The 16,742-nt window shown below is 38.4% G+C and overlaps 1 protein-coding gene across 5 annotated transcripts in view; it reads right to left on the bottom strand.

Annotated features, from left to right (window-relative positions):
- The window catches only part of LRRC49 (leucine rich repeat containing 49), a 159,917-nt gene that overhangs the window by 46,277 nt on the left and 96,898 nt on the right, over nt 1–16,742 (bottom strand). For all 5 annotated transcript variants that reach the window (XM_045848719.1, XM_045848721.1, XM_045848720.1 and 2 more), the window contains 2 exons: nt 6,835–6,918; nt 2,383–2,549 (listed from right to left, as the gene is read on the bottom strand). In XM_045848719.1, coding sequence (XP_045704675.1) covers nt 2,383–2,549; nt 6,835–6,918 — 251 coding nt within the window. The remainder of the gene's footprint in view (nt 1–2,382; nt 2,550–6,834; nt 6,919–16,742) is intronic.

Raw genomic sequence — 16,742 nt, 5'->3', positions numbered from 1 at the left:
CAATAAAGAGCTTCCCAGACAAGAAAAAAACTAAAGGAGTTCATCATCACCAAACCATTAGCACATATGTTAAAGGGACTTATTTAACAAAAAGATCAAAACTATGAACAATAAAATGGAAATAAATGCATATCTACCAACAACTGAATCTAAAAAATAAACTAAGCAAACAAGAAGAATACAGACAGAATCATAAATACGGAGAGCATTTTGATGGTTGCCAGGTGGGAGGGGGATATGGGGGAATTGGTGAAGAGGTGAGGGGATTAAGAAGTACAAACAGGTAGTGACAGAATAGTCATGGGGATGTAAAGTACAATATAGGAAATGGAGTAGCCGAAGAACTTATATGCATTGCCCATGGACATGAACAGTGGTATGGGGACAGCCTGAGGGAGTGGCAGTGTTCTGTGGCAGGGGGCAAAGGGGGAAAATATCCGGACAACTGTAATAGCATAATCACAATCACAGCATAAACATAGCATAAAATATAATGAAAAATAGCATAATAGCATAATCAAAGCATAAAATATAATTAAAAAATAAAATTATACACATATATTTTAAATTATAAATATACTATAAATATTTAGTCTGTTCAGAAAAAGTCAAACCATTATTAATATAATGAGAAATGTTTGCATGATAACAATGTAATCTACCAGCCAAGGAGAGTAGACTGGAATATGCATGAGTGAACAATGACAACTTCACTGTACTAGCCAGTGGGGCAGGTAGATATTGTTGAGTGAGCATGTGTACTGTGTGGCCATTGCATTCAAAATGACTGAATGAGTAGAGCAATGAATCTGCATCAAATTTTGCATTAAGATTGAACACTCCTCTGCAAAAACTATTCAAATGATTCAGAAGGCCATAGCTATGGGCAATTGGCGCTTGGCAGCTTCAACATGACAATGCACGCACTCACGCATCACATCTCGTACAGAGTTTTTTGGTGAAACATCAAATCACCCAGGGACTCAGCAGCCCCTCTAACAGTCCAGATTTGGCACCCTGCAACTTCTGGCTTTCCCTCTATGTAAATATCACCTTTGAAGGGGGAGAGATTTCATTCCATCAATGAGATTCAAGAAATTATGACGGGGCAGCTGAAGGTAACTGGGAGAAACTGAGTGAGGTCCCAAAATGCATACTTTGAAGGGGACTGGGGCATCATTGTCTTATGTGCAATGTTTCTTGCATCTTGTATCTTCTTCAGTAAATGTCTCTATTTTGCATATGACATGGCTGGATATCTTCTAGATAGACTATACATATATTCCTCTTATTTACTTGACTCCCATGTGCTTTTTTGAGAGGAAAATATTCGAAGTCTAGATAGTACATTAGAATTTCCTCATAAACCAGGAAATATGAGTTATGTGACACATGTGTCATAGAAGAAATGAGGTTTTGAGCCATGGTAATGGACAGATCCTCAGTAGGGGTGTCCTACCTTTTGGCCTCTCTGGGACACATTGGAAAAAGAGGAGTTGTTTTGGGTCACACATTAGCTATATTGTGACATGTAATCTAAACAAAATCTCATAATGTTTTAAGTAAATTTAAGATTTTGTGTTGGGCCACATGTACTCCATGGGCCGCAGCTTTGACACCCCTGCTAGAACATAAGTAAAATAACTATTCCTATTTTATGCTGAATTGCTTAACAATACTAGTTAAGGAGTAAGGTTTTGTGCTGGCTGCTGGGGATATGATATAGGTCAAGAGAATCAGGATTCTCTTTTCTTCTTGAAACTTAGATACTATTGGGGAAAACAGATCTCAAACAGTTACCCACTACTTATTTAATTATGCTAATGGTAAGTGCTAAGAAGGCAAAGTGCAGAGTACTGAGAGATAAAAGGGGTATCACATCTACTGTGGTCTCTGAGAAATAGTTAGAGAAGGGGCCTTAGAGAAGTAGTTTTCAAGGGATATGAAGTCTAAATTTAAGGCCTCCTGGCTGAGATGGAGGTAAAGCCAGGGGAGGTACAGGAACCAGAGTGGGAAGTGGTGTCAGGGGAGAGTGCAACTGTTTGCAGGAGCAAGCCTGGAAGTAACTGAACTGTAGGTCTCTGAGGCTGCAGCAGGAGAACAGGTAAAACAGTTGGGACGGGTAGGGGGTGGGTCTCATAGGTTATATTAATTAGTCTACATTTTTCCTATGACAAATAGAAAACCACTGAAGCATTTTAAAACTAGGCGTCAGTTTATTTTGTCAACAATTTCATCTCAACTTTTAAATTTAAACTTCTCATTTCAGTAGGTTTTCCTAAAAACACTATTGTTAAATAATTATATGTGAGATGGCTTCCCATTTCTGCTTCAAATTCAGTTCTGCAAAGACTAGGATCTGGGAAGAATACCATTGCATACCCTGTTTCCTCTGGAAATGCAGAGATGGTGCTTCTGTCCATCTGACAGGGGTCCTGAGAAGGAGAGTCAGAATCTTTTCTGTCTTGACTTGTAGCAATATTGGGTACTCGATGTTGTTGCAAGTCCCACTGCCGGGCTATGTTGTTAATTGTTAACCTTTTCTTCTCCTGTGAAAAAGTTTATTATAATAAGATCATAAGGCAATTTTTGTAGCAGGAGAGTATCCGAACAGCATATGGTTTGTACTACTATATTCACACTTTAAAAAGGAGTCTATTCCTTAGAAGTAGCTACAAAGTTGTATTCCAAAAAAAACTACAACTGGCCTTTATTTCCCTTCTGCATTCAAACATCTTAATAATGGTCTATCAACCTTAAAGAAAAAAAAATATATATACAAACAATGATTACTCCCCACTGAAGATATGAAAATTCACTACCTGGAAGTTCAACAGAAATTTGTATACTTAAGTGTCATCTGAAAATTTAATCTGAAAGAAATGTACATGTCTTTGTGTTTAAACATAGAAAGAAAAAATGAGTAATATTTTAATTTTCCTACCCAATTAGAACTAATATGATGAAATAATCTTGGCAAGGTGGAGAGAAGGAAAGGGACTGATTAATGTTCCAAGCTTCACAGTATAAATTACAATGTCTTAAAATTAATAATTACATATAGACTACTAAAAAGAACTGTAATAGGTTGAAGTGTTTCTAGGCAACTAGTACCATCTTAGATAAATATAAAATAATTTAGTTCATTATATGGAATGGATGCCTTAGGGGAGTGGTTCTCAAACTTAAGAGTACCTCAAATCACAGGGAGAGCTCAGAACACTAATTGCTTGTTCTTACCCCATTCTGATTTAGTATGTTTCAGGCAGGGCTCCAAAATCTGCATTTCTAACAAACTCCCAGGTGTTGCTAACCAACCTCACTTTCAGAAGCACTACCTAGGGCATTCCCTCACAGAAACCTGTTGAAAAAGCAGATCTAGAAAGAAACTACTGAAAGAAACTGTGCTAGGTTGAAATGTTTCTAGTTGACTTATATATGAATGGATTGGGGAAAATAATCACTATTCTAATCTATTCCACCTTATCAAAAGTTAGTATTATTATATGTTCTGTCAATAAGAGCAGAGGCTGAAAATTTTTCCTATCCTGTTTAACTGAGACCACAATCATCCAATGAAAAATCAGTGTGTGATATGGACCCCTCCTCACCTGCTCCCTCTGGAGCCAGTGAGGGCGGTTAGGAAGACGCTCAGCCCACTTGCTCAGTGTACATATACATGTAAACAGTTATTTTTAGTTCCTCCTCCTTGCCTATATCTGGTTGTCTGAAGTTTTAGCATGTAGAAATGGCACTGGATAGGAATAAAAAGTGATGACAAAACTAATTAAAACTAAACTTTTAAGAAGTTCTATTTCAGTTTTTAGAAATGTTTTTAGCATTTTTTTGTCTTACTTGGTATTTCAAATTTGTCTACATAGTGAAGTGGGTTATACTTGATATGTATATACTTCTGAGACTTTTTGACATTTTATGTATGTCCTCCTTAGCTAAAGCAAGTAGAGATCTGCTATTTTACTGTAATTTTCCCTAAATCTATAATAAAAAGGCACCTTACCCTAAAAAATTCTATTTCAGTTATTTGCAGAAGACTGTGACAATCCAATTCTTAACTTAAGCAATACCATTGTTTTTATTTATTAGTAAGGCCACTTTGAAGAGGCAAGGACAGCGAGTTAATGAAGGATGGCTATCATGCTGGTTCCATGCACTTGGCCGTCTGGCTGACTGGAGGTTGGCAGAAAGAAATATCTTTAATGAGGTAGATACAGCAGTGTTTAGAAAAAAGACGCAAAATACCTTTACACCACTGAGTATGTTAAACTTATAACAAGGTGCTCTAAAGCTGTAAACACTTTCGAATACCCACCCCACAGTTAAGCACCCTTTACTTGGGTTATTAAAGTCAGACACAGCAGGCTGACTAACAGAATGACTTTTTTAAAGTTGGGCCCAGGAACAGGGAAGACATATTTTAAAACAGGAGTGCAGCCTGGGATCGGGGGGGAATCACTGGCTGCCAGGGGCCACACAGGGCTCTAGATATCTATGGAGCAGGAAACAAGCAAAAGAAAAGACGGGGATTATGCAAAGCAAAAGGGGTAAAGGTACCCAAAAGAAAATTTTATGCTCAGTTATCATAGATGCACCTGGCATATCAGTTTCAATCATGTTTCCAAAGCTAGATGGCAACACACTGTCGACTCTGTGAGAGTGACAATTATTTCAGAGGATGCCAAACTTCAGTTCTGCCACTTGAGTTAAGTCTTCACAGTCCAAGCAATGCCACACCAGTGTACGCCATGACTCTCACTTCCATTCATTCCCAAGCTTGGAAGGGAGGCAGATAAAAGGCAACAAGGCAGGAGATATGTCTACGTGCTCTCCCTGTCCCTCCACAACCAGCCACCCATTTTCTCAGTGAATCACATGTGCTGCCATGTGAGAGAGTCCCAAGAAAACACTGAGGGTCTCTGGTGTCAGGACTCCCAATCTGACCTGGGCTAGAACCCAGGTCTTCTGATTTCCCACGCTTTCTCTCTTATTAAAATTTTTAAAAACTAAGTTATCCTCATAATTAAAAAGTCCTACTTAGTGACTGCAAGAGAAGCATTCACTATTCTTGAAGTTTTCATATAAATTTTCCAAATACTTAAAAAACAGGTGTGCTGAAAATTTAATGGCACGTTTTCTTTTTCTTTTTTTTTTAAGATTTTATTTATTTATTTTTAGAGAGGGAAGGGAGGGAGATAGAGAGAGAGAGAGAGAGAAACATCAATATGCGGTTGCTGGCGGTCATGTCCTGTAACCCAGGCATGTACCCTGACTGGGAATCGAACCTGCGACACTTTGGTTCTCAGCCCGCACTCAATCCACTGAGCTACGCCAGCCGGGGCCTAATGGCACATTTTCAAAAATGCCGATGATAATAAGCGGTGAATTGGGTATACAACAAGGAAGTTTCAGTTCGAAGTGGAGTCACATGCAATCTGTTGCCTGTAGTGGGCTCTACTCACAGCAGCTCGGAGCTCAACTGTGCATGGAGTTTCTTTGCTTATTCTTCCTTTCCATGTTCCAGGGCTCACATGAGTGTTCTTTAGGTCTAAGAGTTTTAGTCTACTTATTTATTTATGTGTTTTTTGCTCATGTATTTACTCATTCACTTATGCATCTAACAGCAGCATTGGCATGGTGAGAAATACTGCTTTGTCTAAGTGAACCACTTGGGAAGTTTACCAGGCTATTGTCTGGCAATGGTAAATCCTGTTCCTATAAATTTTTAAAAATCTGCCTACAACTAGATTTCCTATAAGCCAATATGTTTTTGGCCAACCCTTAGGGATATGCCATTACTAGGAAAACTAAAATCTTGTTGGCTAAATCATTAAAAGGTAGAGATGCCAAGAGGGGGCTCAGACACACCTAATTAAAGGAAGGAGGGGAAACAAAGAGTGGGGAGGAGTCAGCAGGTGAGAAAACTGTAGCACCCTGAGTAATGGTTCTAATTACTTTTGAAGTAGTAGCCTGAGCTGAGAGGGCGTGGGGCCGAGGTGCTTTTCTTCTTTGTTAATTTAAGAGTAGTCTTCAGAGTGAAACCCACAGATTAATGAGTACTCTCTGGTCAAGTGCACATCCCTGTGTAACCGGGTCATCCCATCAAGACGGCAACAGCGGGGCAACATCCCATCACCCCGCTGAGCTTCCTGGTTCCTCACGTCCATTACACACAACCTTGTATCCCTACTAGTCATTTTTGAATTCCAAACACCATTTTAATTTTAATTTTAAAAAGAAAAGCACCTACATAAGACAAGAAATGAGTATGATCATCAGGGTGATATACTTAGTTTCAGAACACAGCATGAAGCACAAGATATAAGCTTTGAGTTATCTTTACTATACTCTATTAATGTAAAATATTTTAAAATAAAACATCTAAAGAAAGAAATATCTGATATGCTAAATCACTTAAAACCAGTTTAAAACAAATTTCAACCCATAAACTTCTCAAAATCTTTACCACCTCTGTATCAGAAAAGCCAACTGAAAGTTTTCAAATTCAGAACTTTAAATGCCATGAGGAAATACAGTTGATGCACTTGTGTGGAAACAAATTATAACTTGTTATATTTATTTTATCTTTCTTTTAAAATAGCTTTTGCATGTATTTTATGATGTATATTATATTGTATTTCAGAAGTATAAGTTTCTTTATAGGTTGTAAACTTATAAAAGTTTTAGGGGTGTTTATAAAAACTGTTCTGTTGACAAGAATGAAAGCTGCAGAGACAGAAACCACTGCTCCAGCTGACTGGCCAGCTTTGGTGAACACGAGAGTGGACTCGCACATGCATGTGGACCTCAGGGGAATACCTTAAGCAAGGATTGCTTATGACTTTCCCGCTTCTTCTCTTCCTCCTTTTTTGCTACAACAGATGCCATACGCCTTTCTTCTTCCTAAAGAAATTTTTAAAAAGAATTAAGTATTTAACCTTTTCTTATGCTAAGTATCTTCGGTTCTACACGTGTGGTTTTCTTTGTGACAGACATACTACTTAGCCAATAGAAACTATGCCATCAAAAAAAATTAGTATGTTCTTCTTTATTTTCTTCTTTCCTCCTAATTCTAAACAATCTGCATTCTTAACTCCACTCCTAACTCTGGATGTGAGATAAATCTACCTAATACAAGAGAGAGAAAAAATGGGAAGAGAAAAGAGAGAAGCAGGCTTGTGTGATTTTTCTTTGTGCTCTGAGCACAACAGGGCCACACAGAAAGATTTAAACTTTCTATGATGATGATCAAAAGGATCAAAATAACACTCTAACAATTTTGATTTGATTTATGATTGCAAATTAGAGTGTTTAAATGATAAAACAAGAATGAAAGCCTCTTAAACACTCTCCGTTGATATTGATAATGTTAATAGCATTAATTTGTTTTTAAACTGATTTGGCCAGTCTAATTTCTTAAATTCTAAACACTGTGAAATAACATTATAGGTAGTTTAGAAAAAAAAATTTTTAAGACTTTATTTATTTTGAGACAGAGGGGAAGGGAGGGAGAAAGAGAGGGAGAGAAACATCAATGTGTGTGGTTGCCTGTCGAGTGCCCCCTCCTGGGGACCTGGCCCACAACTCAGGCATGTGCCCTGACTAGAAACCAAACTGGTGACCTTTGGTTAGCAGGCCAGTGCTCAATCCACTGAGTCACACCAGCCAGTGCCGACAGTTCAGAAAATTTTTAAAAATCAGTCCTAATCTGAACAAATCTAATCTTATCATTTCTGTATGGAACATAGTTATTCTTATGTAAGGCTGAATAAAGGTAATGAGGAGAAAGAAACTAAATAATATTAAAATATTCACTATAAACAAATTTTTAAAAGTTGCAATCTGTATACATAATTTTGATCACGCTTTCCCCCTGAAGACTATTAAATTTTAGCAGAGTAAATTATAACTATGTAACTTTTAATTATTATCAAAAAATTTGAAGGCACTCGAAATTATGTCACAATTTGAAAAACCAATTTTATCATAAAAGATAAACTTGAAAATATCTTCAGAGATAGTAAACTATAAAAATAATTTAACACATTTGAAGGAGAACTCTTAAGAATAAAAATTTACAAAAACTGAAATGAAAAATTCAATGCAGGGGGTGTTGCAGAGTAGATTTTACACTGCTGAAGAGAAAATCAAATGACTGAAAAGTAGGTCGGAAAAAATTTCCCTGCATGCTTTCAAAGCACCCTGTATTTCCCTTTCACAACGCTTAACCAGTTTCACTTGAATTATCTCTGGCACTACTACTCCCCTCTCCTACCCCAAAATGTTCCATCAAGGTACGGACCATGTCAACTCCAAGCACACAGCAGATATTTAATAATTATATATTTAAGGAACGAATTATTGTATATACTTCTTTATATATTTGTTCATTAATTACCTAAAACTGGAACTGCTAAATAAAATGATAGACATATTTCTAGGACTTTTGATATGTCTGCAAATTTCCCTCCATAAAGGTAGTACTAATACTCCTACCAGAAGTCATCATTTCATTTAAAACATGATAAATAGTCATAAGAGCTATCTCTCCACATCCAGGCCACATTGTAAGACAGTACTTTGTGCCCTCTTGAAGCCAGGTGTGGTCACTGACGTGCTTCGGCCAATGCCATATGAACAAAAGTGACGTGTTAATTTCTAGGTGGAAGCTTTCAAAGACAATGTATGATACAGCTGTTCTCTCTCAGGCCTCTGCCACAGACTCTGTGAAGCTCTTGACGGTGGGCACTTGGAAGGCCTTGGTCCTAGAATAAGGACAACACACAGCGAGGTTCCCAGGCTGCATTCTATGGGCAGACAGTTAGTATGAACATGAACTAAACTTTGGTACTTTACTCCACTGAGGTTAGAGAAGTCGTTACTGCAGCATAATCTGTCCTATCTTGACCAGTGCATCTGTGATTATCTGTTACATTAGAATTAAAGCAGGTCAAATGTATTCTAGAGGATAAGCCATTATAAATGCTTCTGAAGACAAAGAAAGACCTAGACTAAAGAAATATATGGAACATGCACAAAGAGAAACTATTACAAGAGTTAAAAAAGGGAGCCAGAAATGCATCCACTGGCAGTCTCCAATTTTAGGGATAGGGAAATGGATGCTCTGAGAAGTTTAGCAATTTATACAAGGTCACATGGCTAGTCACAAAACTAGAATTAGGACCAGCAACCACATCTTGTAAGAAATGGAATTTGTTGTCTCTTTTATAATAAGGGTATATCTAAATGTGTTTTACTGATTTTAGAGAGATGAAAAGGTTGAGGTTAAAATTCAGTAGTAATATGCCATATGATTTAGTTGTTTAAAAGGGAACAGAAATTTAATGTGACTTTCGGTGAATTTAAAGGTCTTTTACAATACAGAATTAGTTTTTCTTAATGTGAGGCTGAATAGAGGTAATGAGGAAAAATAAACTAAATAAAAAATTCAGAACCTTTATTCCCAGCTTCACAAAGTAGCTGGATTAATAATTAAATTCTTCTGTTTAGTAAATACTGATTTGGTACCTATTAAGTATAATCTATTTCAGAACAAACTTTTTAAAAAGCAAATTATACTGATGTTCAATTGTTGACTCATCTATAAAATGTGAACTAGAAACAGGCTGGTTATTTAAAGAGCCAATTTCAAACAGTACTGGAAACTGTATGGATCACGTACTACACATACTTAGGAGGTGATTCCATCAGATTTTCTAAAAGAATTTGAGCTTCTATTGAAGGCAGTAGGACTTTAAAAGGAAAGCTCAACCTAGGAAAACTGGATATATGCCACATCAATTCAAATACTGAGTGTTTTAAGGAATTTATGTATCTGATGACTGTATTTCAGCCCAAATAATTATAGAGTAACTAAACTTAGAAACAATAATATACCTCTAATTTTAAAGATAAGCTATAAATCTGTTGGTAAGAGTAAAAAACAGAAATTCTGGCATCTTCATGTTAATAGTTCAATTTCTGGGATAAGAGCCACATCCTTTATATAGCAAATGAAAGATGTAGCTGGGACCCAAAAAAGTCCATTTTTTTCCATATTTTGGTTGTTATGAAGACCTAGTACAGGAATGATTTCAAATTAATTAAGAAGTATAGTGATTTAATAGTGTTTTGATAACCTGGATGATCTGTTAGCAGATTATTAAGGCCTTAAAACAATGCATATATTATATGAGAAATCTTATTCCAAACTAAACAAAATGATCCTAATATACGCAGCAATTTCTGTGGAATTAAGAAAGTAAATGGTATTGTAGGCTTTCAACCACAGAGTTAAAAATAATAGAACAGACAGTTAGAAAAATACATTGTTTTCTTTGACTATGTCAAGTATTAAAACAAACTTTAAAATCAATTTTTGTCTAGAAAAGATGGCCCATATTTTTCATTCAAACAATCCTGTTTTACAGAGAAAGCTGATTTTCCTGGGGTCATAGTTCATGGCAGAGTGCATGAGCACTGGCAGCCCTGTCGCCTGACTGCTATTGGCCCAGTGAAACCAGCTGTTAACTCCCAAGAGGTTGAAGCCAGGATGGCTAGGTTCTGCTGTGACAACTTCACAACTCATACCGGCTTACAGTAAGGAAAGTTCACTTCTTGGTCACGCAGAGGGCACTACACCTGTCCTGCATACCGTGGCTCAGTGCTCCCACGTGTCGTGATCTGATGGCATCTCCAAACCATCACATGTTCCACAACGACCATGGGAGAAAGGCATGGGAATCACACACTGGCTTTTAAATGCTTCCCCCTGGAAATTATATACATTACCTCTGCTCACATTTCATTGGCAAAAGCAAGTTGCATGAACACACCTAACTGCAAGAGGAAAGGAAATATCATCTTTCCACATGTCCGAAAGAGGACAAGAATCAGAATGCATTGGTAAGCATTAGTGATAGTGACCACATCATCACTTCTGTCTCAGATAGGCTATTCCACTTTTTAGAGAGCAAATTATAAGTTCATATTAAGCCAACTAAATGTGCGTTCCACATGAAAACTTTAGACATTGTATCTGTTTCAGAATTGTGGACATACTGCCTATATTCACAAAATACTGCCTTAGAAATAAATAGGAGAAAATTCCACCTCCCAGAATTTTCTATACAACAGTCTTTGTGTTAGCCTTTCAAAATGTGTCTTTTCTCTTACTGGACAGTCATGAAAATATCTGAAGATCTGCAATATCTTCCTTATGTTTCTTCCTTTGTCAATAAGTCATGCCAGCTTTTCTGGAAAACTCCAGTTTGTCTGATCATTAAAGACTATTATCTCCATTTTTGGGGGGATCTTCCATTTTTATAAATGAATTTTTTTTCAAACCATGTTAACTTCTAACAATCACATCTCACAACTGAATTTGAACATATCAATTCCAAGGCTAGTTTTTCTTTCTTTCTTATCTCTCTGCATTTGGGGTGAGAATTGTTTTATTTGATGTTGTGGAGTCAAGTTCAGAATGTTTAATTTATCTGTTTTTTATCTTGCTAAATTCGTCTTATTTTACTAGACTAGAGGCTAGCAAACTTTTTCTGTAAGGGCTAGATAACGAATATTTGAGGCTTTATGAACTATATAAGATGTCTATTACATATTCTGTTTTTCTTTTCTTTTTAAAAACAATGCTTTAAAATATAAAAACCATTCTTCACTTGAAAGCCACACACACGCAGACTGCAGAATGGATGTGGCCCACAGGCTCTAGTTTGCTAAACCCGTTCTAGATCACTGAGCTACTTTTAGATTCTGATTTGATCAACCAATATATCAGGATCTCCATCTTCTCCGGGTTCTGTCATTCACATACTTTATCAGAATAAAATAAATATTGTCATCTAGTCATTGAACAAAAATGCAGAACAGGAGGGGCCCGAGGAAAAGCCTCTCGGCACGCCAGCACAGGCTCCTCTGCAGCCGCCATCAATCAGTTCCCGCATCAACTGGTTGATCTAATCCATTTGATCTAAACCACAAATCCACTTAGCCATGTTGTCACCCAATTTACTTGAAGCAATCTCACAAAAGACTTTGTCAAATGCTTTGCTTAAGTACCAAAACACTATCCATAGCACCCTTCTGAGAGGGGCTATTTGTAACATCTAAATCGGAAAAATAACTGGTGTGAATTGCTTTTAGTGAACTCATGCTGCCTCCTAGTGATCAATTCCTTAAATACTCACAACCCATCTTTTGATCATCTAATTCAGTTTTCTTTCATAATTGATATTAAGTTTATCGTTACAATTTGTGGAATATATATTCTTTCTTCCTGTGACAGGTTAGATTGCTTACCTTTCAGCTACTCTATTACTAAACACGGCTTCTCAGAAACAGCTTCAGTGGTGTAGCAATTCATTTGCTGTTTATTCAGTGCTCTAGATCAGCCCACAGGCCAAATCCAGTCTGCTACCTGCTCTTGTAAATAAAGTTTTATCAGAACACAGCCATGCTCATTCATTTATGAATTGTACATACCTGCTTTCACACTACAGTGACAGAGCCGAGTAGTTTTCAGTGGAGCCTGTATAGTTCCCAAAGCCTAAAATAGTTACAATCAGGCCCTTTTACAGAAAAAGTATGCTAGGCCCTGATCTAGATGGGTCTGAATTCAAACTAACTAATTCACCTATTCTAGGCTTCACTTTTACCTTATTAATATTTACTTCTACACTTTACAGACTAAAATCCATTCTTCTTAACAGAGATAATAAAAGCTAAATAGGTATTGAAGCCAGCAACTCATATTCTCTCTGAGTACCCCATTATCTCTTGCCATCCCTCTGGCTTGGACCGCAGAAGCTCTCACCCTGATCTGACTAATGTCCCTGCCTTTCCCCTCATCCTCATCCCTTCCTCTCCAATTCATCCCCTGGGCTGCTACACAGAGAGACAATCCTTCTCATAAGCAATTCCAATTTAACTAGGTTAAATTCTTCAAGGGCTTCTTATTATGTTCATAACAAAAATCCAACCTCTTTATTGTGACATACAGTGCCTTTCATGGCCTGGTCCTTGCCTGCCAAACACCCTTCCTCCTACTAGTCCCCCCATGCATGCTCATTGCTCGGCCATGCTGAACTGCTATCAATTGCTATATTCTCCCGGCACCCCTCTGCATTTTGCACACTCTCTCTCTCCCTAGACCATTCTTTGGAGGTATAGCCTCCTCCTTCTTTGCCATTTGTTAAGACTCAAGTCAAGTATTTTCTCCTTTGGAACTCTGCCTGTTTCTCCAGTAAGCATAGGAGTGCTTTGCTCTTTGATATAACTGGGCTATGTGTGTGAGTATGTGTACACACACATATCTATCAATTGATCTATCTACCTAGTCATTTTGGGTTATAATCTGGCTGCATGACTGACTCTGCACTACACTGTAATTAAAATCCTGATCTTATCATCTCTAGTATCTAATACAGACCCTAGTATAGAAACTTTTCAGTTCAACGTGACTAAGAATGAATGTTTCAGGAATTTTTCCAAAGTACCTCTAGGTCAAAAGAAATGTGCTACAGCTCTGTTTACTGTAGTTAAGAAATGACTTAATAAATATTCATGCTCTAGCAACTTTGTAGCCATTTGAAAATATAATACATATAAATTGAAAGAAAAAATATACCACTCCTAAATAACCACAATTACTTACCAATGGAACATGTGTACCTGTACGGCATTAAATTACTTCACACACATTGTGATTAGATTGTGCTGTTGGATGTGAACCAGGACCAAGGTGGGTCTGCTGGACTAGTCTGGAAATGGGTTTCCAAAGTTGCGAGGAAAGAATTTCAGGGGCTCACACATAGGAGAACTTGAGCAACAGTGGCAACATTTAATGAAAGGGCACGTTGGGCAGCAATGCCCCTATAGAGGCTGCTGCACTGCCTCATCCATTACCATGTGGCTCAGCTCTGTCTCACTGCACAAGTCCAGCCTCTGGGGCCTTCCCAAACCTAGGAGGAGGACCAGGACCCGAAGCTGCTGTGGCATTAGCCTATCATCCAAGACTCTAGTAGTCCAGCACAGTCTCTGTTCCCATCTAGCCCTCTCCACCCAGAGCTGCATCACCCAGGCCCATGTGGTTGCTGCTGAAAGAGAACGCACCTGGGCTTTTGTTGGTCTTTGATTATATTACCTTGGGCTTGGGAGAGAGGGAGCTTTCATTTAAACTAACCAATCTTCCTAATCTTTTGTGAGCTTGTGCTGGACCCTTCTCCTATCCAATCCCTTTCCTGGATCTTTTGGGTTCCATGACCGACCTTATCCTGTCCAGTCTTTTCCCCAGATTTTCCCAGGCTAGATTCCTCCCCTTTATGGTCATCACCTGGCTTCTACTGCACATGCCCCAGCAGAGGAAATTTTCCCTTGCTGATTCTCCCCGCCCCAACCCCCCATTAGTCTATGGGAACAGATGGGTGTTTCCTTGGGGAGAACTGGAAAGCTGATCTTTCCTGCCTGTTCCAGGATTAAGTCCCTTTGATAGTGGACGTGGCTGTCCCCTGGGGTGTCTGTGAAGCTGTAACTTCTTAGTAAATCCAGTTTAATTAGATGCCTGGCTCCCTTATCTTTTGTTAATATCTGACTAGCTGCTGATTTTAACAACCAGACACTGCCACCATTGTTTCCTGTTCCATACTGATTGGAATGGTTTTTGTTTTTATCACAATACACTGAAAACTCAACTTTGCAAAGATATGATGCCAGAGAGAGAAATACAGTGTGATCTAATGTTGAATGGTAAAATACCTGGAACTAGAAGTTTTTCAGTATCTCACAGATACCAAATATCACTGCATTTCCCTTAAAAATAGAAAGTTTTCCACAGTGCCCCTGTGAGTTAAGTACAGCATCTTTGGCACACAGTTTGGGAATCACAGCCCTGGTTCATAGAAGATCACTAAATATTTGTGTAATCTACTCTAGCTAGAAGGTTTACAGGGTAAATTACATATTTAACTGAGATAGTCTTTTAAACAGAAAAAATCTTATAGAACAGGTGTCAGTCAACAAACTTTCTAGCAAGATGGAAAGTATTTTATGCTTGTAGGCCATATAGTTTCTTGAGCAACTACTCAGTTCTACTAATCAGAACAGACATAGATAATACATAAATGGATGAAGATGACTGTGTTCCAATATAACTTTTTTGCCAATCCAGTTACAATCTATAAAAAGGTATAATGTTTCACACTAAAATTGCTAAAAATTTATAAACAAAAACTGAAACTAAATATGATGGTCCATACTGTTACTGTAAGTAGTTAACTATATATTAAGAAGACAGGGCACAAAGGGAATTAGAGATTGACTTTAATAAACTGGGGAGCATAAGCCCACTTGCTTAGCCAGAAAGTTATAGCCTTTACAGGCTCATTCACACACCCCAGGGGACTGCCACCAAGGACACCGAATCCCTGGAGCACAGGAAATCTCCCCAGGAGCACTGTCTGCCCTACAGTACCAGGTTGTTGGGGGCGTGCAGAGGGAGGTAGTACAGAGGCCTGTCAGTCTAAAGGGGGTGTGGACACATCAAAAGCCTGCAAAAGCTTGGGAAGTTGATTGGTTACTTTGAAAAGGCTCCTGGTTATAATAACCCCAGGGGAACAAAGAAGCTCTCCCTCTCTCTCACTCAGTGACCCACACGCATCCATTCGTTCGTGTGTTCCTCCCTTGCCTGGGAATGCATAACCATGTGGGTCTAGCAGCCATGCAGACCGTGTGGGCTCCAAAGGACTAAGCTTTAATATGAAACAGAAACTCTGGACTCTGGCCTTTGTTTTAGCCTTGCTGAGGACACAGCTGGACTTTTTCCATGGCAGAACAGACAGATATGGGACACTGGAAACTAAGTGGCAGATTTGCACCTGAATAATCCTTGCCACACCATGATCTCCCATGGGTGGGTCCTTGGAATGCTTTCCTTGTGATGCCATGGAGGAGCCTCATTTCCACAGGCAACAACTCTAACATGAATAAATGAATGAATTGAAATTTTTATGAGGAATGGGATTACAAAGAGAAAGCAGGAACTTCACATGGAGAGCCCTGGCTTCATCTTCATTGAACAACATCAATAAAGGGATAAATATCAATTACACCTCACTTGACCATCAGATGCAATAAGAAGAATACAAAATCACTTCTGTGACATTTATACCAAAGATCTATGGCTAAAAATTAACCTTGCGGAAACATAAAAAAACCTGGATTGAGGTCATTCCACAAAGTAACTGATGTGTAATCTTCCTAAACACCAAAGTCATGCAGGTTAAGGAAAACTGAGGGACTGTGCCCGGAAAATGGCGGCAACAGAGATGTGGCAACAAAACACATCTGTATGCAATGCGGAGGGCCCAGACTTCTGCCACCAAGAAGCTGCTTTTTTGAATATTTACTTCAAGCTGTTTATTAAAAAACAAAAGACTCAGAAAGAACCTTTGACCCTCACCTATTTCCCACCCAAGAGATTCAGAGAGAGAAACCTGCTGCAGGAAGGAGACCTGAGGACATCGCCTTTGCTTAGCTTGAGTTCAGTGCTGGAAACAAGAGGCCTCAGCCAGGCAGACGCTCCATGCCCTGCCGTCTGAGTCACCTCACAAGGACTTGTCTGCCAAGTGTGTTCTGCTCTTTTTCAAATTACACACAAATGTAAATTGCCCATTTCCATTTCTGAAATCTAATACCCCATCTCCTCACCTTCTCCT

Source organism: Phyllostomus hastatus, unplaced genomic scaffold (genome assembly GCF_019186645.2).
Source record: "Phyllostomus hastatus isolate PE091 unplaced genomic scaffold, TTU_PhHast_1.1 phas_contig_62, whole genome shotgun sequence".
Taxonomy (NCBI): domain Eukaryota; kingdom Metazoa; phylum Chordata; class Mammalia; order Chiroptera; family Phyllostomidae; genus Phyllostomus; species Phyllostomus hastatus.
The sequence above is the reverse complement of the archived record's forward strand: the minus strand, read 5'-3'. Positions and strand labels throughout refer to the sequence as shown.